The sequence below is a fragment of the Mobula hypostoma genome, chromosome 12 (genome assembly GCF_963921235.1).
Source record: "Mobula hypostoma chromosome 12, sMobHyp1.1, whole genome shotgun sequence".
In the NCBI taxonomy this organism is placed as follows: Eukaryota; Metazoa; Chordata; class Chondrichthyes; order Myliobatiformes; family Myliobatidae; genus Mobula; species Mobula hypostoma.
Genome location: NC_086108.1, coordinates 42,802,122 through 42,825,113, shown reverse-complemented (window position 1 = coordinate 42,825,113; position 22,992 = coordinate 42,802,122). Strand labels below are relative to the sequence as shown.

At 40.3% G+C, this 22,992-nt stretch overlaps 1 protein-coding gene across 1 annotated transcript in view; it reads right to left on the bottom strand.

Annotated features, from left to right (window-relative positions):
- Positions 1-21,854, bottom strand: part of LOC134354517 (fibronectin type III domain-containing protein 7-like) — a 29,018-nt gene extending 7,164 nt beyond the window's left edge. Inside the window, exons 1-5 of the mRNA XM_063063439.1 lie at positions 21,689-21,854; positions 10,726-10,986; positions 7,373-7,633; positions 4,030-4,290; positions 96-356 (exon numbers count right to left, since the gene is read on the bottom strand). Coding sequence (XP_062919509.1) covers positions 96-356; positions 4,030-4,290; positions 7,373-7,633; positions 10,726-10,986; positions 21,689-21,854 — 1,210 coding nt within the window. The remainder of the gene's footprint in view (positions 1-95; positions 357-4,029; positions 4,291-7,372; positions 7,634-10,725; positions 10,987-21,688) is intronic.
- Between the last annotated feature and the right edge of the window lie 1,138 nt (positions 21,855-22,992).

Here is a 22,992-nt window from a genome sequence, read left to right as displayed (position 1 = left end):
AATTATCAATAAACAAATGCAAGTTATAATTCATGTTGCACAGTCAATACTGATTCCTACTTAGGACTTAGTAACCACAATGACCATAGTTTTACCTGTCTCAGTTGTAAAAGCTGGGCTTGGTAAACTGGTGCAATTCTCGTCCATTGCTAACACAGTTACACTGTACATCTGGCCACATGAAAGTCCTGTGACCTCACAGTTTGCTTCTGTTGTATTGCATGAGTATCTGTCTCCTTCCATTCCTTCTGCCATGGCAGTGTAGACCACTGCCCCCTCACTCTGATCCCACCATACCGACGTTATGTGTGTTGCACAGTCCAAATAAGCATTTACATTCTGGGGACTGCAAGGGGCTGAAATTGTTTGAGAAACAAGGTAGATAAAGGCACTGTCAGAACGTTATTGAAAAATCAAGTTTGGTTACAAAGTAGTAGCATCGGAAATTGATTAAAACAAATTCAATGTGATTATTATAATTATCATGATAAATAGTAGGAAAATATCAAAAACTGGGAAAAAAACTGTTTTAGTGAACAGTAAAATAATTTAAAATCATATAGAGTTACTGCCAATTGGGACTGACCGTCAACATGTTACCTTGAAAAATCTAACATTCTGATGATTATACAAAGGGACTGTAGTTAGCGTAATTTGTTTCCCAAATATTTGATTATGTTTCTCAAAAGGAACATTCAGGAGTATACGTATATGTATTTTGGTTATTCCAATAGTGATGAGTTGAACGTGGCCAATCCAGGAACCAAAAATGAATGGACCTTTGCTTTTAAATAGACAATATTTGTGAATGCAAAATGCTAGATATTCTGAAAATCCGAACTTGAAACAGAGAAATGAAGAAAGACTTGGCACTTGAAGGAAGGTAAAATGATCTAACATCTTGTACAGCTATGTATCATATGGATTCTCATAGCAATATTTATTATAGTAAAAGACCATAAGACCATAAGACAAAGGAGCAGAAGTCGGCCATTCGGCCCATCGAGTCTGCTCCGCCATTTTATCATGAGCTAATCCATTCTCCTCTTTAGTCCCACTCCCCCGCCTTCTCACCATAACCTTTGATGCCCTGGCTACTCAGATACCTATCAATCTCTGCCTTAAATACACCCAATGACTTGGCCTCCACTGCTGCCCGTGGCAACAAATTCCATAGATTCACCACCCTCTGACTAAAAAAATTTCTTCGCATTTCTGTTCTGAAAGGGCGCCCTTCAATCCTAAAGTCATGCCCTCTCGTACTAGACTCCCCCATCATGGAAAACAACTTTGCCACATCCACTCTGTCCATGCCTTTCAACATTCGAAATGTTTCTACGAGGTCTCCCCTCATTCTTCTAAACTCCAAGCAATACAGTGCAAGAGCGGACAAACATTCCTCATATGTTATCCCTCTCATTCCCAGAATCATTCTAGTGAATCTTCTCTGTACCCTCTCCAACGTCAGCACATCCTTTCTTAAATAAGGAGACCAAAACTGCCCACAGTACTCCAAGTGAGGTCTCACCAGCACCTTATAGAGCCTCAACATCACATCCCTGCTCCTATACTCTATTCCTCTAGAAATGAATGCCAACAGTAAAAGTGACAGATGTCAGTAATTACACAAAGCAACAGCATGTTCAAAAGCATTGTGGTGGAGGATAGGAATTAATTAGACCTCTGGCTAAGGAAGAAATGAAGACCCAGCAAGGTCACCTGATGGAGGACAGATATTAATAGACTGTACATACATGGATGAACCACCTTTGAATTTATCATAAGAACATAATAATAGAAGCATGATCAAAGGTAAGAGAAGGCCACATGATTCCTCAAGGGTGTTCAACCTATTCAAAAGTTCCTGGCTAAATCTGTATCCGTTAAATAGGGGCCATGGACAATTCTGATTTGATGGAGACAGACGTGAAAGCACAGAGGAACATCTGGAGAAATTTCTGAAATGCAAGTTTGCTGCTGTTGTTACTGCACGATCGAGAATCTTCCGGAGGGAAGGCCTCAAAATCCCCGGCTTTGCCTGCTGTTGGCGACTGAGATTGAGGTCGAATCGCTCGGATAGAGATGGTGCTCAGTACTCGGTGTCGGAGAGCTGTTCTGAGGCTCGAAGTTTTCGGATGACTCAGATTCAGACCGTGGTCGGGTATGGCAGGGAGAGTTTTTCTTCCTTCTCCTGTCTGTGATAGATGTGGGTCATTTGAGAAACTTTGAACTTTTTATTGTGCTCATGGACTGTTCTTCATCAAGTTATGGTATTGTTGCACTGTTGTAACTATATGTTATAATTATGTGGTTTTGTTAGTTTTTTCAGTCTTGATCTGTCCTGTGTTTTGTGATATCACACAGGAGGAAATATTGTATCATTTCTTAATGCATGTATTACTAAATGACAATAAAAGAGGACTGCGTGTCTTCATAATCTAAAAATCAAGTTCCAATTCCCACCCTACCCCATATCCCTTGATGTTCTTTGTATTCAAAAATCTATCAGTCACAGTAAATGGACTGAGCATTCACAGTTCTGTGGTACAGGTCCTCTTAAACGAAGTTTCTCCTCATTCCTTGAGATTTGTCCTGTTTCCAGACTGTCCGGTCTTAGGAAATAACCTTTCAGCTTTACCCTGTTAAATCCTCTGAAGAAAGCAAAGACAGAAAAGGACTGAACGTACTAGAAATAAACCGAACACTTGCTTCAAAGAAGTGCATAGAGCATCATAACATGATACCATAAAGGCAGGCCCAGGGCAACTAGACTGAACATAACATAAAGAGTGAGCAAGAATTTAACTCTCGCATCATTCAATGTGAATGCTTTCTGCCTGTTAGCTAACAGGTAATATATCTGAGTGAGACTCTCAAAATTTGGATAAAATTTGATTATTTGGATAATCAGTAAAACATGTCACTCTTACTAATCAGGCCCAAATCATTGAACAGCTGATTATATATCAAAGTACCAAAGCAAAAATGTATCACTGATTTAGGCTGTGCCCGTGATGTCCTTTAGATCAGGGGTTCCCAATGCTTTTTGGGCTCTGGACCCCTACCATTAACAAAGGGGTCCATGAATCCCTTGCTTTAGAGTCATAGAGAACTACAACACAGGAACAGGCCCTTCATCCAATCTAATCCATGCCGAGCTGTCATTCTGTCTAGTACCATCGATCCACACCTGGACCATAGCCCTTCACATCTCTCCCATCCAAAGTTCTCTTAAGTGTTGCAGTCAAACCCGCATCCGCCACTTCCACTGGTAACTCGTTCAACACTCTCTCCACCCTTTGAGTGAAGAAGCTCCTCCTCAAGTTGCCCTTAGATATTTCACCTTTCACCCTTAACCTATGACCTCTAGTTCTAGTCCCACCCAGCTTCTGTGGAAAAAGCCTGCTGGCATTTAGTCTATCTGTACCCCTCATAATTTTGTATACCTTGGTCAAATCTCCCCTCATGTATGGGAAAATTAGTAAATGAAAAATGAAGAAAGGCATGGAACAGGATAAATCTGTGAAATTTATTTTGTGCTGCTCTGTTGGCACACACATAATGAGTGTAGTCTCTTCAGTTCTGTGCTAACGTCGTAGCATCAACTGACCTAAGGGAAACAACATATCAATAACGTAGGGAAATTCGATATTTAGACATGAGTACAAAACCTGTAGCTGTAAGAATATCAACTTTCTCATCACTTATGATTCTGGTTTCTTGTTGTTTGGAGTGTTAACTAGGAAGGGAAATGGATGTTTTTCAGAATGACTTTAATGGATAGTAATAAATGATTTGATCAGAAGAGATTGAACTGATCACATTGGAACAACACCTTATCTGAGTAAAACTTAAACCAAGTTATTGCAGTTCACTCGAGCATTATGTCCATGCATCAGTACTTAATGGCATTCAACTTAGCAAGTTAATAAGCTTCTGTACTAGTTAAATAAATAAATAAATAAATAAATAAATCTTATTGATTTTCTCGAATGCAATGTGCCACAGGTCAGTAAAACAATGAGTTACCTGTCTGAATGTTAACCACTGAGCTCAGAGAATGGTTGCAAGTGCTGTCAGATGCTACAACATACACAGAATATAACTGGCCACAGAGTAACAGAGGTGTTCTACATGATGTTCCTGATGTTCTACATGATACAATGTTTCCATCAGCTCCTTCTGCAAAGGCAGTGTACCACAGTGCTCCTCTACTGTAGTCCCACAACACCAGAGCTGTATTGAGGTTACAATCCAGTTGTACTTCAACATTCTGTGGCTCACAGGGGACTGAAAATAAGATGGAAAATGAAAATTAAAATGTATGTCAGAAACTAATACTTGCCTATTTTGAAATTCAATTTAACTTACAAAAAAATCTCCATTACAACATGTTGTTTTAACAGAAGTCAGAAGCAAATAAAAAATTGGAAATCTGAAGTGTACTAATAATTGATTGCAATTGAATAGAAAAATATTTGAATGTGCTTGTAGTACAGCATTAATTCTGTATCAGACTAGTTCTATTTTTATTATTATGTTGTAACAATAGTGTAATTAAATAAATTTATTTATATTTATTGGTAATTCACTATTGATGACACTGATCTACCAAAATTGGTAGAGGGATCAATGAGGAATAAATGCTCTCATACAGAAGTAGTAGGGGTCTGGAACTCCTGCCTATCAGAGAGATACAAGTAAAAACCCTCATCACATTTAAACATTACTTGGGCTGCTGGATCTAGTGTGGAAGGCGATGATCCAAATGTGATGAGTTGAACAGTCCTCCACTGTGTCATAAAGTTTCAGTGCTCTTTTGATTCCTCTTGTGAATTGCTGGATAGGTACCTCACCCTCAGGCACAGCAATTTCCCTCAGCTGCTCTAAACTCTTGATGTCCCACAGATCTAATTGTGTTTGAGGCTTCGTTGCTACAGCTGCCCTCAAAGGGATGCCCATCGACAGTAATTACACCTCTGACAGTGCATCCCGAAACCCTTAGACCACACCGCCCTGTTTGGCCTATCAAATCAATCTGCCCTGATTGGCCTGTCAGATCCATTTCAGCTACTTCTACATTCACTGAAGAGTAGCAATTGAAATAAATTACATTTTTTAAACAAAGGAATTATTTAAAGGAATTAAAAATTGAACCATACTTAGTCATAATCTATTTAACATGTGTATCAACTAAAACATTCACATTAATTAAAATAACTAGCAAAAAAAATCTAACTGCTTGGCTTTATTTGGGAGGTATAGATCACTGGCATTTATTCCCCGTGCATAGTTATGCATTGAGCTGTTTTTGATGGTCTATCCTGAAGAACAATTAAGTGTCAAGTATATAGCCCTGGGACAGGAGTCACAATAGGACTAAACCAGATTAGGGCCAAAGGCATCCTTCACTAGAGGACATTACTGAACCTGGTGGGAGTTTAGGATATCTCAGCGGCTCTACTGTTACTTTTATGGACTCTTTTCACATTGCTATTGAAATTCTCATACAGCGATGCTGGGATTTGAACCTGCATTCTCACAGGCATGATTCTATGATGCTGTACACTCTCTGGTAGACTGTTAAATTGGCTTGTGTTCACAACAGATTCATGTTGTGAGTACAAGAAAATTATTTGACAGCCCTGATCCATAGAACCATAGAACACTGCAGCACAGAAAACAGGCCATTCTGCCCTTCTAGTCTGTGTTGAAACATTATTCCACTAGTCCCATTGACCTGCATCCAGTCCATAACCCTCCAGACCTCTCCCATCCACGTACCTATCCAATTTATTCTTAAAACTTAAGAGTGAGCCCGCATTCACCACGTCAGATGGCAGCTGTTCCACACTCCCACCACTCTCTGAGTGAAGAAGTTTCCTCTAAACCTTTCCCCTTTCACCCTAAAGCCATGTCCTCTCATGTTTATCTTCCTAGTCTAAATGGAAAGAGCCTATTCACATTTACTCTGTCTATAACCATCATAATTTTGTAAACCTCTATCAAATCTCCCCTCATTCTTCTATGCTCCAAGGAATAAAGTCCTAACCTGTTCAACCTTTCCCTGTAACTCAACTCCTGAAGACCCGGCAACATCCTAGTAAATCTTCTCTGCACTCTTTCAATCTTACTGATATCCTTCCTATAGTTAGGTGACCAGAACTGTACACAATACTCCAAATTTGGCCTCACCAATGTCTTATACAACCTCCCCTGACCTTACGATCCTGACCTTAACCAGTACGTTCACACAATTAGAAAGTAAATTTCTTTCAATATAGTTGAAGGTTGTGATAGCTGGCCAACTAGTTGCTCTGAATTAATCAGCAGGTGCAGGAGCCTGAAGGTCAAGCCTCAATGATTCAGAAACTGTTTCAACCCCTCACCATCAAATTTCTGAATGGCCCACAAACAATACCTTATTGTTCCTTTTCTTTTGCATTATTGAGTTATTTTCACGATTTATAGTAATTTTGTGTCTTAGCACTGTACAAAACAACTAATTCCAAGTCATATAAGAAAATAAAAATAAATCTGATTCTGATTCTCAAAAGGTGAGGTCTGTTGGCATTCTTGCAATGGTATTAGGTAAGCAATGTCAGGATATTGGTGTATTTGTTTGTGAAGGAAAAAAGAATACTTGCTCAAGTAAGAATTGATAAGAGGAGAGTTCAGTAGTGAGTATTTTCATTATATTATTGTTACTTTTCTACTTAGGGTTACAAGGCACCAGTGGAAGAAGTTATTGGAGCTAACTAGTGGGTATCATTGTAGAGAAGAATTAAGTTATCTTCAACTGACATTTAGCTTCCAGACCAAGATCTCTTTCCTCAATTAAGATACCACAACTGCAAGTCGATCTGAGATTGCCAAAGTTAATTGGGCCAAGGGTGGAAGTGAAGTCTACCTGGACCTAATCCTTGAACTACAGGAAGAATTCAACTGCTGAAGCAATAGAAGAACTCTGTATTTTGCATTCTATGTCCGTAGTTCTGCTGAAGTATGTATTTCAGAGTCTCAAGGAACAAGCCCAGTGTGTCAAACAAATGATTAATGTATTCCCCTTAAATCCATTATTAACTGGGTGAAAAAGTTCCCCAAGAAGATAAACTTTCTCTCTGAAAGCTATCTTACTCAATTTTAAGAAAGCATTTTAACTATATGTATATTAACCAACTCTGACCATCACCGCTATTCCACTGACATTTCCCCAGCAGAATAAGCTATTTATTCTGTTGGTAATTTGGATATCTCTTCCAACTTTGACACAATTTAGTTTCAATCATTTAAACAATGAATCATCCAGATCTTGTCAAAGTACTAAGTTATCATGACATTAATTCAGTGAAATGTATATATTGAAAACCACCTGAATAGAATTTGATGCTGCGACTTGGCATGCTATCACATGAGTAGCCTTCTGTGGTTACAGTGATAGTGTATCTCTGTCCACACTCTAAATTATATATTTTGCAGTTTCCATTTGTACTGGAGCAGTGCTCTGTGTGGCCATTGCCTCTCTCTGCAGTTGCCATGTGCAATAATGCTCCACTATACTGACTCCATGAAACCACTGCCGATCCAGATCCACAATTCAAATGGGCTTTGACATCCTCTGGTGCACACGGTGCTGAAAAATACAACAGTAACCATTGGTTGCACAACTTCTATTACAGAAATATAATTACTCCTGAAATGAATGATTGTTACAATTTACAGTTTGTAAATAAGTGAGTTATTAAACTTGAAACCAAATTGAAGCACTGATCCCTCTAGTGTTCAAACAGCCATCACAATTAGCCTTGAATACATTCAACAAATGGGTATTCACAGCTCTCTGAGGGACAGGAGTCTGAAGCAGAAATTAACAACTTATCTGCACAAAGAAATGTTACCCTATCTCTGGCTAAGGCCTCACTCTGAGATCCCTACACCCTCATCCATGCCCTCTATTTCTCCAGATGGAAGAAAATCCTGTTGGCATCTGCCCTGTGAAACCTGCTCAGAATTTTGTAGGTTTGGTTGAGATCACCACTCATTCTTCTGACTCTCTATCGGTGGATGATCACCTCAGGAAACAGCACCGTAAACCTGCGTGCATCAGTCCGCGGTAGGTATGTCCTTCTTTAGGTACAGGGCCCAAAACTTTGGCAAAGCCCTGAAGGATCTCTGAAGACTTCATAACCTTTCCACTTAAATCCCCTTGCAACCAAAGACAACGTACTAAATGCTTCCTAAATGGCATGTTTACTTTCTGATCTTGTTTACTGGTTTCTCACCTTTTATTAAATATTAAGTCTGGATTACTATTCTTCCTGCAATGATCTCACATTTGTCTAAATATACACCATCTGCCACCTTGTTTCCTCAGCAGTTAACAAGTCAATATCCCTTAGCAGACTCTTGTTATCATAGTCAAAGAGCAATACGGTGTGAACAAATGTTCTTCAGCCCAATGAATCCATGCCAACCAATTGATCCCAACCTCCCCCGTTCAGCCCATATCCCTCAAAGCACCCCCCCCCCATGTACATATCCAAGTGCCCTTTAAATGATACAATTTTATCTGCCTCGACCACTGCCTTTGGCAGCTTGTTCCATATATTCACCACCTTATAGGGAGAGCTTGGCCATCTCTCCCTATAATTCAAGCCCACTAGGCCTGGGAACATCCTTGTTAATCCTCCTTACAGTTTTCTTTTGGCTATTGGTCCCAGCATGGACACCACGCCACACAGCCTCTGGCATCTCCTCTCCTGGACTGCTGCAACAGGCAAGCCCACGGCATGAGACCGAGTCCTTTCTACAGCTGAGGCTACTTGGCTTCCTGCCATCTGTCTCATCAGTAAACAAGTGGGCTGAATGGAGGAAAATCCCCTTTTCTCTCACTTTGAACTCTCATCCTTGGGTTTAAATTCTAAGGTCTGGGAAGAATCTTAGATTGTGGTGCAGCCATCGTGACTTCACTCATGTCATTGAAGAGGAAAGGCTGCCAAGGACTAAGGTGGCATCAAGTCATTTACAGCTCTTTTTTTAATTAATCAGTTAAAGTGAGGTCGAAGTTTTGAATCTTTTTTCAATGCTTTCATATTTTTAACATTAATGTTCTTACATAGTTTAATTTTAATTGATATTGTTTATTTACAGTATGCTTCTTAATATGAAAGATTGAAGAGCCACCACAACTTATCCCTACAACAACCCAGGGTCATGCCATATCAATGTCATTCCCTTTGTCCCATCCAATGCTCTGATTACTTCCAGTAAGATGGCAGCACTCTCCGATGTAGCAGCCTCTTCGGGGCAACCAAAGGTGTTTTTGTCTTTTTTATGAATGCAAGAAAATGCTGGACATTAAGAACTTCAAGGGCTGCGGGTCTACCTCATTAGCGAGCTGCTCATTGGCGGAGGAGCTGGAATACTTGCTGCCTGCTACAGAAAGGCAACAGGGTCAGTGCGTGAAGGCGGCATGCAGTCTAACAGTGAGTGATTGTCATGGACATTTTTCTTGCAATCGCAAGACCCTGTTGGACATTGGTAACGTAAAATACTGCATGTCTGATTCAATTGTTTATTGACGAGACAGCCAGCAGGGGGAGCTGTGTGGCCTCAGCTGTAGAGAGGATTCGGCCTCATGCCGTGGGCTTGCCTGTTGCAGCAGTCCAGGAGAGGAGGTGTGACGCGATGTCCATGCTGGACTAGGGGCTGGCCCCTCCCATCAGTGTTGCTCTCCAGTGTTCACTCAGTGAAAGACAAGCTGGATTGTGCGCGTGCATGTGTTTGTCTGCGGACTACTGAGAACAACTTGTTCTTGCCAATAACACCATGCACCATCAGTTTACAGACCATGTCACTCAGACTTGGGTTATATATTACTTGTGTGTGACTACAGGTTTACTGTGATCTTATATGTGCTATTTGTGCCTTGAGCTGTGTGTGACTGTTGGCACTGTGTTTTGTACCTTGGTCCCAGAGGAAGGCTGTTTCACTTGGCTGTATTCATGGGTATTCATGCATGGCTGAATGATAATTAAACTTGAACTTGAACTTCTATCTTCTCTGAAATATGACATCGAGTATGAATACTTCCGACAGTTAACTAGTCCAGAGCATAAAGCTTAAATTAATCTTTCTTTTTTGAGTGCTTCTGTGGGCAGGTCTTCTTCTGTCATGTTGGAATTTACATCTGGTTGACTGGGCCATGTTAGTCTTGCGAGACCATGGATCTGCGCCTGGAAAGTTTTCACTCTCCAGGGCGCAGGCCTGGGCAAGGTTGTATGGAAGACCAGCAGTTGCCCATGCTGCAAGTCTCCCCTCTCCATGACACCAATGTTGCCCAAGGGAAGGGCATTAGGACCCATACAGCTTGGCACCAGTGTCATTGCAGAGCAATGTGTGATTAAGTGCATTGCTCAAGGCTGAGGCTCGAACTCACGACCTTCAGGTAGCTAGTCTAATGCCTTAACCACTTGGCCACGTGCTTGCTACATGTACACAAGAATTAGTACAGTGTTTATCAAGGACATTCTTGCTGAGGGATGCACACAAGTGTAGATTTAATGGACAGGTACAATGTAAGCACAGGTACCTTACCACTGCTTGAAAACTGTGGACCATTGAACACCATCTGTGTAAAGTACTGATTACATTACAAATGTCTTTGGAAAATCCATGTCCAAATGGTGTACACCTTAAAGTACAATAATCAGACATTTCTATTACCTGACTGGATTTCAAAAGGATCACTTTGTTCACTGTTACATTTCCCATTTGTCGCCTCCACAGATACATTGTAACTGTGACCACAATGCAGTTGTTTAATTTCACACTGTGTAGTTGATGTATTACACCAGTAAACTTCTCCATTCTGATTTATCGCTGTCGCAATATAAAACAATGCACCCTCACTCTTACTCCAGGAAAGAATGGCTGAATTAACCTTGCAATCGATACTTGCTGTGACGTTGGTGGGGAGACAGGGTGCTACATGGGGAAAAAAAGGACAAAGGTATTTTACATGGCAAAGTAATTTCATTCTCTTTCTTTCTTTATAAATCTTTTTATTGAGTAAGTATACAAAAAAGGTAAGCCATATAAACATTAATACAATGTTAAAGTATAATAAAATTCCAAAAGGTATCAATACCAAAAAAAATACTACAAACAATGTAATTTAAACATAAGAAACCAAGATAACATAATAGTATACTAAATTTTATATATATCAATGGAAAAAAAGAAAAAAAAACCCCAAAAAAAAACCCACCGTGCAACTAACTAAAAGCAAGGCAAAGCAATGGGCTAACTTGAAACCAAACAGAGTTAAACTTAAAATCACGTCCTCAATCCCGACCTCCATTAAAAACAGTGAAAAAAAACAAGAAGGGTAAATATTACATTAAATGAAAATATCGAATAAAAGGTCCCCAAATCTGTTCAAATTTAAATGAAGAATCATAAAGGTTACTTCTAATTTTCTCCAAATTCAAACATAAAATCGTCTGAGAAAACCAAAAAAAAGTAGTTGGAGCATTAAGCTCTTTCCAATGTTGTAAAATACATCTTTTCGCCATTAAAGTAAGAAATGCAATCATTCTACGGGCTGAAGGGGAAAGATTACTAGAAATTTTAGGTAGTCCAAAGATAGCAGTAATAGGGTGAGGAGAGATATCTATATTTAATACCTTAGAAATAATATTAAAAATATCTCTCCAAAAAGTTTCCAAAGTAGGGCAAGACCAAAACATATGAGTTAAAGAGGCTATCTGCCCCGAACATCTATCACAGAAAGGATTAATATGCGAGTAAAAACGCGCTAACTTATCTTTGGACATATGTGCTCTATGAACCACTTTAAATTGAATTAGGGAATGTTTAGCACAAATAGAGGAAGTATTAACTAATTGTAAAATCTGCCCCCAATCATCCACAGAAATGGTAAGCCCCAATTCCTGTTCCCAATCTACCCTAATCTTATCAAATGGAGCTTTCCTAAGTTTCATAATAATATTATGAATCATAGCCGATGCACCTTTCTGACATGGATTGAGGTTAATTATCGAATCTAAAATATATGTAGGAGGAAGCATTGGAAAGGAAGAAAGTATAGTACTTAGGAAATTTCTAACTTGTAAATAACTAAAAAAATGTATTCTTGATAAGTTATATTTATTAGATAATTGTTCAAAAGACATAAGGGAACCATCTAAAAATAAATCCAAAAACCGTAAAATACCCTTAGTCTTCCAAGTTTGAAAAGCGCGATCCGTAAAAGAGGGAGGAAAAAATATGTTACCTAAAATAGGAATCGCTAACCCGAATTGATTAAGATCAAAAAATTTTCTGAATTGAAACCAAATGCGCAAAGCATATTTAACTATCGGGTTAGAGACCTGCTTAAGGCGTTTCGAATCAAAAGGGAGAGAGGAGCCTAAAATAGAGCCAAGTGTATAACCCTGAACAGATTGTAATTCCAATGCTACCCATTTAGGAATAGATAGTATGTCCTGGTCAAGTAACCAAAATTTCATATGTCGAATATTAATAGCCCAATAATAGAATCTAAAGTTAGGTAATGCTAAACCTCCATCTCTCTTAGCTTTCTGTAAATGTATTTTACCCAGTCTCGGATTCTTATTCTGCCAAATAAATGAAGAAATTTTAGAGTCAACTTTATCAAAGAAAGATTTTGGAACGAAAATTAGTAATGCCTGAAACACATATAAAAATTTTGGCAAAAAAAACATCTTAACTGCATTAATACGACCAATCAAAGTTAAGTATAAGGGAAACCATTTAGATGAAAGTCGAGTAATATGGTCTATTAATGGTAAAAAGTTAGTCTTAAATAAATCTTTGTATTTACAAGTAATTTTAATCCCAAGATATGAAAAATAATTATTAATCAATTTAAATGGAAATTTATAATATAAGGGAAGATGTTTATTAATCGGAAAAAGTTCACTCTTACTAAGATTTAATTTATAACCTGAGAAAAAACCAAATTGTGCTAATAACTCTAAAACAGCAGGAATGGATTTCTCAGGATTAGAAATATATAAAAGTAAATCATCAGCATAGAGTGATAATTTATGGGACTTTAATCCCTGAGTTATCCCAGTAATATTTGAAGATTCTCGAATAGCAATTGCAAGAGGTTCTAATGCAATATCAAATAATAGGGGACTAAGAGGACAGCCTTGTCGAGTACCACGAAAGAGAGGAAAAAAAGGTGAGTTTAAAGAGTTAGTACGAACCGAGGCTACAGGGGAATGATATAACAGTTTAATCCAGGATATAAATTTCAAGCTAAAATTAAACATTTCAAGCACCTTAAATAAATAAGGCCATTCTACTCTATCAAAAGCTTTCTCGGCATCTAAAGAAATAACACACTCAGGAACATTTTGTGAGGGAGTATAAACGATATTTAACAATGTACGAATATTATAAAAAGAGTAACGACCTTTAATAAAACCCGTTTGGTCTTCCGAAATAATAGAAGGAAGTACTTTTTCTAGTCTATTTGCTAATAACTTAGAAAAAACTTTAGAATCAACATTTAATAAAGATATTGGTCTATAAGATGCACATTGAGCAGGGTCTTTATCCTTCTTTAGTATTAGAGAAATTGATGCTCTATTAAAAGATTCAGGAAGTTTACCAAGTTTCAGAGAAGCCTCAAAAACCCTACAGAGCCAAGGAATCAATAAAGAAGCAAAACATTTATAAAATTCAACAGTAAACCCATCCGGGCCAGGAGCTTTAAAAGTTTTCAACATTTTTCAGAGGCTTTTTCCCCAGGGCTGAAATGTCTAGCACGAGAGGGCACAGTTTTAAGGTGCTTGGAAGTAGGTACAGAGGAGATGTCAGGGATAGGTTTTTTACGCAGAGTTGTGAGTGTGTGGAATGGGCTGCTGGCGACGGTGGTGGAGGCAGATACAATAACGTCTTTTAAGAGACTCTTGGTTAGGTACATGGAGTTTAGAAAATAGAGGGTATGGGTAACCCTAGGTAATTTCTAAAGTAAGTACATGTTTGGCACAGCATTGTGGGCCGAAGGGCCTGTATTGTGCTGTGGGCTTTCTATGTTTCTATGTTTCTATAACCAATATTAGCAAGGGCACCAGTGAATTTTATACTTGGTTAATAAAAGTGTCATGTTACAGGCCCGGTGATCTAGTCCAGGCCTAGATTAGTATTCCATAGGAGGTAAATTTAAATAGGGCGGATTGACAATTTGAATTCATTTTAAAGCAAACTAGGTAAATAATACCCAAAATTTCTGGCAAAAAAGTCTCTTTGAACCTATCAACCTATTGTGTGCAAATGGTTTACTAATGGAAATTTGCTGGCCTTTTGCATTTTGGCTCCAATTCAACACAAAAATGGGTGACTCCTTCCTGACTGACAAGGACAAGGAACTGGTGCTTGAGTTGACACACTCTAGACCATCCAGGAGACTGAAAACCTCACAGATGAAACTATTACTGAGGTGATCACACCCAGAGTGCAGGCTTCAGATTGTAGATGGAGAAATAAGGGGAATAAACAGTCAGTGGAGAGTTGCCCTGTGGCCATTCTCCTTAGCAACTAGTTCTGGGTGGGGGGATGACCTACCTGGGCACAGCAGCAGTAGACAGGCCAGTGGCACTGTGGCCAGCTCTGAGGTTCAGCAGGGAAGGGTAAAGTCAGGCAGAGCTGTAGTGATAGAAGACTTGATAGTTGGGGAGACGGACAGGAGATCCTGTGGCTGAGAAAGAGGTGCCAGGATGGTATGTTTTCTCCAAGGGGCTAGGGTCCAGGATTCTCAGGACAGCTGCAGAATATTCTCAAAGGGGTAAGGTGAGCAGCAATGATCCCTCTAAGGCATGTGTATGTGCGCACACACATCTTTTGCTACTAGCGCACAAAGGAACTTAAACTGTGCACAAAAGGTTGTCACCCTCTACTTCATTGGCATGTTAAGCATATTTCACAATCGTACACAATCACATTTCCTTTTCCGGTTTCTGATGCGGACGGTGTTGACAAAGTGGAGTTTGCGATGATTTGTCTGCAGGTTTTAAAACTGGATTATTTATACTGTTTTTATTGAAGAAATTATTCATTCCGCACATGTTGTTGTCACTGGGCAAAAGAATTGCACAGCACAAGATTCTTGTGCTCACTGGTCATTACAAATTATAGAGAGAACATAGGTTCGCTCGTGGTGCCTATTTGCATCAATAACGTAGGTAGAAAGAGGGAAGAGGTGCTGTGCAGAGAGCACAGGGAGTTAAGAAAGAAGTTGAAGAGCAGGCCCTCCAAGGTAGTATCTGGATTACTCCCAGTGCCATGTGCTAGTCAGGGCAAGAATAGAATGACAGTGCAGATGAATGAATGGCTGAGGAACTGGTGCAGGAGGCAGGGATTCAGGTTCTTGAATAATTGGAACCTCTTCTGGGGCAGGGATGACCTGTACAAGAGGGATGTGTTGCACCTAAACTGGCCGGGGAGGGGAGGAGGGGTTCGCTAGTCAGGAGACTTTAAACCAGTTTGGCAGGGGGATGGGAACCAGAGCACCAGGTTGGAAAGTGAAGGGATGGAGAGGAAGATAGATGTCAGGGCCAGTAACAATGGGCAGCAGCAACACCTGAAGCGTGTGTAATTTAATGCTAGGAGTATTGTGACTAAAGCTGATGAATTTAGAGCATGGATTAGTACATAAAGCTGTGTGGCTATTACAGAGACTTAGTTGACAGAAGGACAGGAATCGGTGCTTAATGTCCCAGGGTTTCAATGTTGTAGAAAAGAGAGGAAGTGGTAAAGGGGAGGGGGAAGTTGTACTATTAATCAGCGACAATATCACAGCTGTACTCCGAGGGATATAATGGAGGGCTCGTCCACTGAGTCTATATAGGTAGAACTCAAAAACAGGAAAGGTGCATCACTCTGATTGGATTGTACTACAGACACCCCCTTCCCATAGCCTCTGGGACATTGAGGAACAGATATGCAGGCAGATTAAGGAAAGATGTAAAAATAATAGGGTTTTTGTTATGAGGGAGCTTCAACTTCCTGAATATAAACTAGGACCTTCTGAGTGCCAGTGGTTTAGATGGGGCAGAATTTGTTTGGTGTCTTCAGGAAGGTTCCTTAAATCAATATGTACATAGTCCAACAAGAGGAGGATCTGTGCTGGATCTGCTGTTGGGTATTGAGTCTGGCCAGCTGACCAACCTTACAGTGGATGCACAGTGACCACAACTCCTTAAGTTTTAAGCTAGCTATAGATAAGGATAAGTGTGGACCTTCCGGGAGAGTATTAAACTGGAACAGTGTGAATTACGAGAGCATTAGGTAGGAACTAGGAAGGGTTAATTGGGAACAGCTGCTTTTGGCCAGTCCACCCAACATGTGGAGGGTGTTTAAAGACCAACTGCACAGAGTACAGGACAGGTACTTTCCTGTCAGAAGAATGGACAAGGATGTCAAGGTAAGAGAACCTTGGATGTCAAGAGAGGTGATGAATTTAGACAAGAAGATAAAGCAAATGTATGAGAATCAGATATAATATCACTTGGCATACATTGTTATATTTGTTGTTTTGTGGCAGCAGTACAATGCAATTCACAGGATTAAAACTATAAATTACAGCAAGTACATATAAAATTAAATTAAATTAATAGTGCAAAAAGAGAGGGAAAAAGTAGTGAGGTAGCGTTCATGGGTTCATTGTCCATTCAGAAATCCGAAGGCAGAGGGGATAAAGCTGCTCCTGAAACGTTGAATGTGTGTCTTCAGGCTCCTGTACCTCCCCCTTGACGGTAGCAACGAGAAGAGGGCATGTCCTGGGTGACAGGGCCCTTAATGATGGATGCCGCCTTTTTAAGGCATCGCCTTTTGAAGGTGTCCTTGATGCTGGGGTGTCTGGTGCACGTGAAGGAGCTGACTGAGTTTACAACTTTCTGCAGCTTTTTCCGATCCTGTGCAGTGGCCCCTCCGTACCAGATGGTGATACAATCAGTAAGAATGCTCTCTACGGTACATCTACAGAAATTTGCAAGTGTCTTTGGTGACATACCAATTCTCTTCAAGCCCCTAATGAAATATACCCGCTGCCGTGCCGTCTTTGTAATTGTATGGAAAGCCTAGGAACCCAGAGTCGAACAGAGCCCTTGAGGATTATTAAAAAGTTAGAAAAAGAACAAAAGAAGGGAATTAGGAAAGACAGGAGGGGCCATGAAAAGTCCTTGGCAAGTAAGATTAAAGACAATCCGAAGGCATTCTTTACATATATCAGGAGCAAGAGGATAACTAGGGAGATGGTGGGAACGCTCAAGGATAAAGGGGGTAACATTTGCTTGGATTCAAGGGACGTGGGTGAAGTTTTTAATGAGTACTTTACATCAGTATTTTCCAAGGGGAAGGATATGGAGGATAGGGAGATCAGTGCCGAGGGTATTAATATGCCAGGGCTTTTTTAAAGTAAACGAAGAGGTAGTACTGCAGATTATCCCTGAGAAGACCCTGCCAAAGCAAGGTCCTGGAAGACTGGTGAATAGCTAATGTTGTTCCATTTTTCAAGAAGTGACCCAGGGATAATCCTGGAAACTATAGACCAATGAGCTTCATGTCGGCGTTAGGAAAGTTACTGGAGAGCATTCTTCAGGGTGGGATTTATGTGCATTTGGAAAACCATGGGAGAGTCAGCATGTCTTTATGCAGGGCATGTTGTGTCTTACTAATTTGATTGAGTAATTTGACAAGGTGACAAGGGTGATTGATGAAAGTAAAGCTGTGGATGTTGTCTACATGGATTTCAGTAAGGTGTTTGACAAGGTCCCTCATGGGAGGCTCATCCTGAAGATTAAGATGCATGGAGTCCATGGTCAATTGGGTGTTTGGATTTAGAACAGGCTTGCCCACAGGAGAAAAAGGGTAGTGGTCGAAGGGACTTACTCTAGCGGGAGGTCTGTGATTTGTGGTGTTCTGCAGGGAGCTGTACTGGGATCTCTGCATTCATAATCTATATATACTGCCTATAAAAAGTATTTACTCCTTCCTTGGAAGTTTTCATGTTTTGTTGTTTTACATGATTGAATCAATGGATTTAATTAGGCTTTTTTGACCCTGATCAACGGAAAGACTTTTGTGTCAAAGTGAAAACAAATCTCTACAAAGTGATATAAATTAATTGCAAATACTAAACACAAACTAATTGATTGCATAACTACTCAGCCCTTTCAAGTCAGTATTTAGTAGATGCACCGTTGGTAGCAATTACAGCCTTGAGTCTGTGTGGATAGGTCTCTATCAGCTTTGCAGATCAGAACACTGCAATTTTTCCCCATTCTTCTTTACAAAACTGCTCAAGCTCTGTCAGATTGCATGGGGATTGTGGGTGAACATCCCCATTCAAGTCCAGCCACAAATTCTCAGTTGGATTGAGGTATGGACTCTGACTTGGCCACTCCAGGACATTAACTTTGTTGTTTTTAAGCCATTCCTGTGTAGGTTTGGCTTTACGCTTGGGATCATTGTCTTGCTTGAAAATAAATCATCTCCCAAGTCACAGTTCAGTTGCATTAGGTTTTCCTCCAGGATTTCCCTGTATTTTGCTGCATTCATTTTATCCTCTACCTTCACAAGCCTTCCAGGGCCTGCTGCAGTGAAGCATCCCCACAGCGTGATGCAGTGACCTCCACGCTTCATGGTATGGATGGTATGTTTTTGATTATGTGTGGTGTTTGTCTTACACCAAACATAGCGTTTCATCTAATGGCCGAAAAGCTCAGTTTTGGTTTCATCAGACCATAGAATCTTCCAGATGACATCAGAATCTTCTACATGCCTTCTAGCAAACTCTAGCTGAGATTTCATGTGAGTTGTTTTCTACAGTGGCTTTCTCTTTGCCATTCTTCCATAAAGCTGCAAGTGCTGAAGCAACCTGGCAACAGTTGTTGCATGCGCTGTCTCTCCCATCTCAGCCACTGAAGCTTGTAACTCCTCCCTCACTAGTCCCCTTCTTGCACGGTCACTCAGTTTTTGAGGACAACCTGCTCTAGGCAGTCCTACAGCTGTGCCATATTCTTTCCATTTCTAGACGATTGACTTAATTGTATTCTAAGTGATATTCAGTGACTTGGAAATTTTCTTGTATCCATCTCCTGACTTGTACTTTTCAAAAGCCTTTCATGGAATTGCTTGGAGTGTTCTTTCGTCTTCATGGTGTAGTTTTTGCCAGAATACTGACTCACCAGCAGTTGGAACTTCAGATACAGGTGCATTCTTATGAAACAACTTGACTGAACACAGGTCTCCAAAAACAGATCTCCATTTAACTAATGATGTGACTTCTTTCTTTTCAAATCTTTTTATTGTTATATTATACAAAAGAAATAACACAAGTACATTGAAGTAACAACACTTACAATGTCTCAAAAAAGACATTATCTTAAAGATTGAAATAAAATTTGTGATAACAAAAAAAACCTACTAAGCAGAAAAAATGAGAAAAAAAAGAACCCATTAGGTGTACAATCCCGGAGCCATGCGTCATACAAAAAGCTTCTAAAAATAAACATCAAACCGCCAGCAAGAAAAGAAAATATACCAAAAAATTTGCAATGATGTGACTTCTAAAACCAATTGGCTGCACCAGTGATGATTTGATGTGCCATATTGAAGGGGTAAATACTTATGCAATCAATTATTCTGTGTTTTATATTTGTAATGAATTTAGATCACTTTGTAGAGATCTGTTTTCACTTTGACACAAGCATTTTGTGTTGATCAGTGTCAAAATAACAAAGTCCACTGTGATTCGATATTGTAAAAGAATGAAGCATGGAAAGGAAGTCACATTGCAGCTTTATAAAACTCTAGTTAGGCTGCATCTGGAGTATTTCATACAGTTCTGGTCGCCCCATTACGAGAAGGACGTCAAGGCTTTGGAGAGGATGCAGAAGCAAGAGGAGAAGATGGCAGCACGACGCAGAGCGCGCAGCTCTCCGGTGAAATGATATTGTCTCTGTTAAATAGGGGCCGTGGACAATTCTGATTTGATGGACACAGATGTGAAAGCACAGAGGAACATCTGGAGAAATTTCTGAAATGCCGGTTCGCTGCCGCTGTTACTGTGCGATCGAGAATCTTCCGGAGGGAAGGCCCCAAAATCCCCTGCTTTGCCTGCTGCTGGCGACTGAGGCCGAGGTCAAAGCGTTCGGATAGAGATGGTGCTCAGTGTCGGAGGGCTGATCGGAGGCTCGAAGTCTTCAGACGACTCAGAGTCGGACTGTGGTCGGGAATGGCAGGGAGAGTTTTCTTCCTTCTCCCGTCTGCGTGAGATGTGGGACATTCGAGAGACTTTGAACTTTTTTACTGTGCCATGGCCTGTTCTTCATCAAGTTATGGTATTGTTGCACTGTTGTAACTGTGTGTCATAATTATGTGGTTTTTGTTGGTTTTTCGGTCTTGGTCTGTCCTATGTTTCTGTGATATCATACCGGAGGAATATTGTATCATTTCTTAATGCATGCATTACTAAATGACAATAAAAGAGGACTGCGTGTCCTCATAATCTAATCTAATCTAAATCTAATCTAAGGGGTTTACAGGAAGCTGGCTGGATAAGAGGGCAGGTGTTTGAAAAACTTGAGTTGTTTCCTCTGGAGTGCCAGAGGCTGAGAAGAGATCCAATAAAGGATAACAGGATTATGAGAGGCATAGACAGAGTAGACAGATGGTATCTTTTTCCCAGGATTGAAATATCCAATACGAGAAGGCATACATTTAAGGTGAGAGGTGGTAATTTTAGAGATGTGAGGGGCAGGGTTGTTTAAACACAGAGCGTAGTGGTCACCTGGGGAGGTGGTAGAGGCAGATACATTAGGGACTTCTAAGACACGTTTACATAGGTACATGAATGTGCAGAAAATGGAGGGATATGGACATTGTGTAGCAGAAAAGATTAGTTTAGTTAGCCATTTGATTGCTAACTTAGTTGGTTCATCTCAACATTGTGGGCCAAAGGGCCTGGTCCACGATCTTTCCTATCCCGAAAATGGCTTGGAGCACCATTGTATCAACTGCATCAAACTTTTATACTGCTGTAGCTAAAACCCGATGCCACCTTCTAGAGAAAAATAAGGATGACAATAAATACCAGCCTTGCTCAAATCCTGATGAATGGAAACTGGACTATGATTAATCTGAAAAATGTCCAGATCATGTCTAATTTTGTGTTTAATTTCTCCATGTGTCATCCAGACACCACCTTCACCATAAATAATTCCCTGGCTGATCGATTAAAATATTGATACAGGAATACATTTAAGATGTTAAATCTTTATATAAGTTCTTGCTACTTCTGTTTTTCGTTGGAAAAAGATTCACACAGAGGTAATAACTGCTTGCTACAATGGGCAAATTTAGTATTAAAAGCCAGCATCAATAATGGGGATGCAGGGGAATTGCTGTTAAAAGTCACCTTTGCACTGACGTACTTTAAGATAATCAGCTGATTATCTGAGTATCTGATGTGGCCTCTTGAGACCTCAGAACCACTCTGAATGAGTTAGTTGGCAAGAAATGCAGGCTTGGCCTGTGAAACCCACATATTATATTTATGCATAATAATTAAAACAGCAGAGACATTGAACAGGTATGTAGATACTGAGATATCATCTTACAGACGTGTTACCTGTGTGAACAATGGAGCTGGAATTCATTGCACTCTCACACATCTCATTAGCAGCTTTGACATGGAAACGATACGCTTGGCCACAATAAAGCTCTTGAACTTCACAGAAAATGTCGCTTGAATTGCATGCAATGTGGTGTCCAGTGCTTCCTTCTGCCATTGCCATGTATGACGTTGCCCCATCGCTGTGTCCCCACTGAATCAATGCTCTGTTCTTATCACAGGCTACACTAGCCTCAACATCCTGTGGAACACATGGTGCTATTGACATGAGGGAAAGCAAAAAAAAACACCGTTGTAAATTATGAACTGTTTGATTGATCTGTGACAGATGAATCTCATCAATGTCATCCAAGTTCAAAGTTGATTAATTCCTCCTTACCTAAACAAGCAGAATTATTCTACCTAACAAACATCCAATTCAATTGTGTCAGAAGGCTGTTTGTAGATAATTTACAATATTTACCCATCAACAGCAGCAAATGAATTCCAAAACCTCAGGAGCTTAAAAATTTGCACTAGTTTTCAGTCACGTTCCACAAAGAGGCAAATTTGAATGCAATAACTTAAGTTCACTTTTAGTCACTGTGGAATCTTCAATTTTAGCACCAGCTGTTTCCTGCACTTCCACATTGCAAACTTCAGTGCAATAACTTGAAATCATTTTCAATAAAATGACACCAAATGGAAGTGACACAAGTGTACCCTCTCACCATCATGAATATTGTTTTGCTACCTTTACTGTTGTCAAGCCGAGGGGTAGTAGTGGGGACAAGCTCCCACTGCCTAAAAGTGCTCCTCACAGCATGCGCCTCAAATAGCCTCTGACAACCAAGTCCAACTCCTGGCCTTCTTGTGTGGCTTAGCCTCTAAGCCCGGCGGAACTGTTTCTACTGACAGGAGAAGGGGTGAAGGCGGGTCCTGGCGCCTTAAAACTAGTGCTTCAGGTAGATGGAGCTCGTCAGCCTGGGAAGGCAGTCCATCTAAGAGAGGGAAAACTCTGATTTCAAACCTCCGCTGCCGCAGCCATACCCACTCATGGGAAAAGCTTTGAGAGCAAACCCTGGGGACAAATCCGGAGCTGGAGTCTCTAAGGCAGTCCGACGTTGCCTTCAACCTCGTTCTGGAAACTCCTACAATGACACTGGTGCCAGGCTGCATTGGCCCTTGCTCTTCCCTTGGACAACATCAGTGTCATGGAGAGGGGACACTTGCTGCATGGGCAATTCCTGGCCTTCCATACAACCTTGCCCAGGCCTGCGCCCTGGAGAATCCAGGCGCAGATCCATGGTCTTGCGAGACTA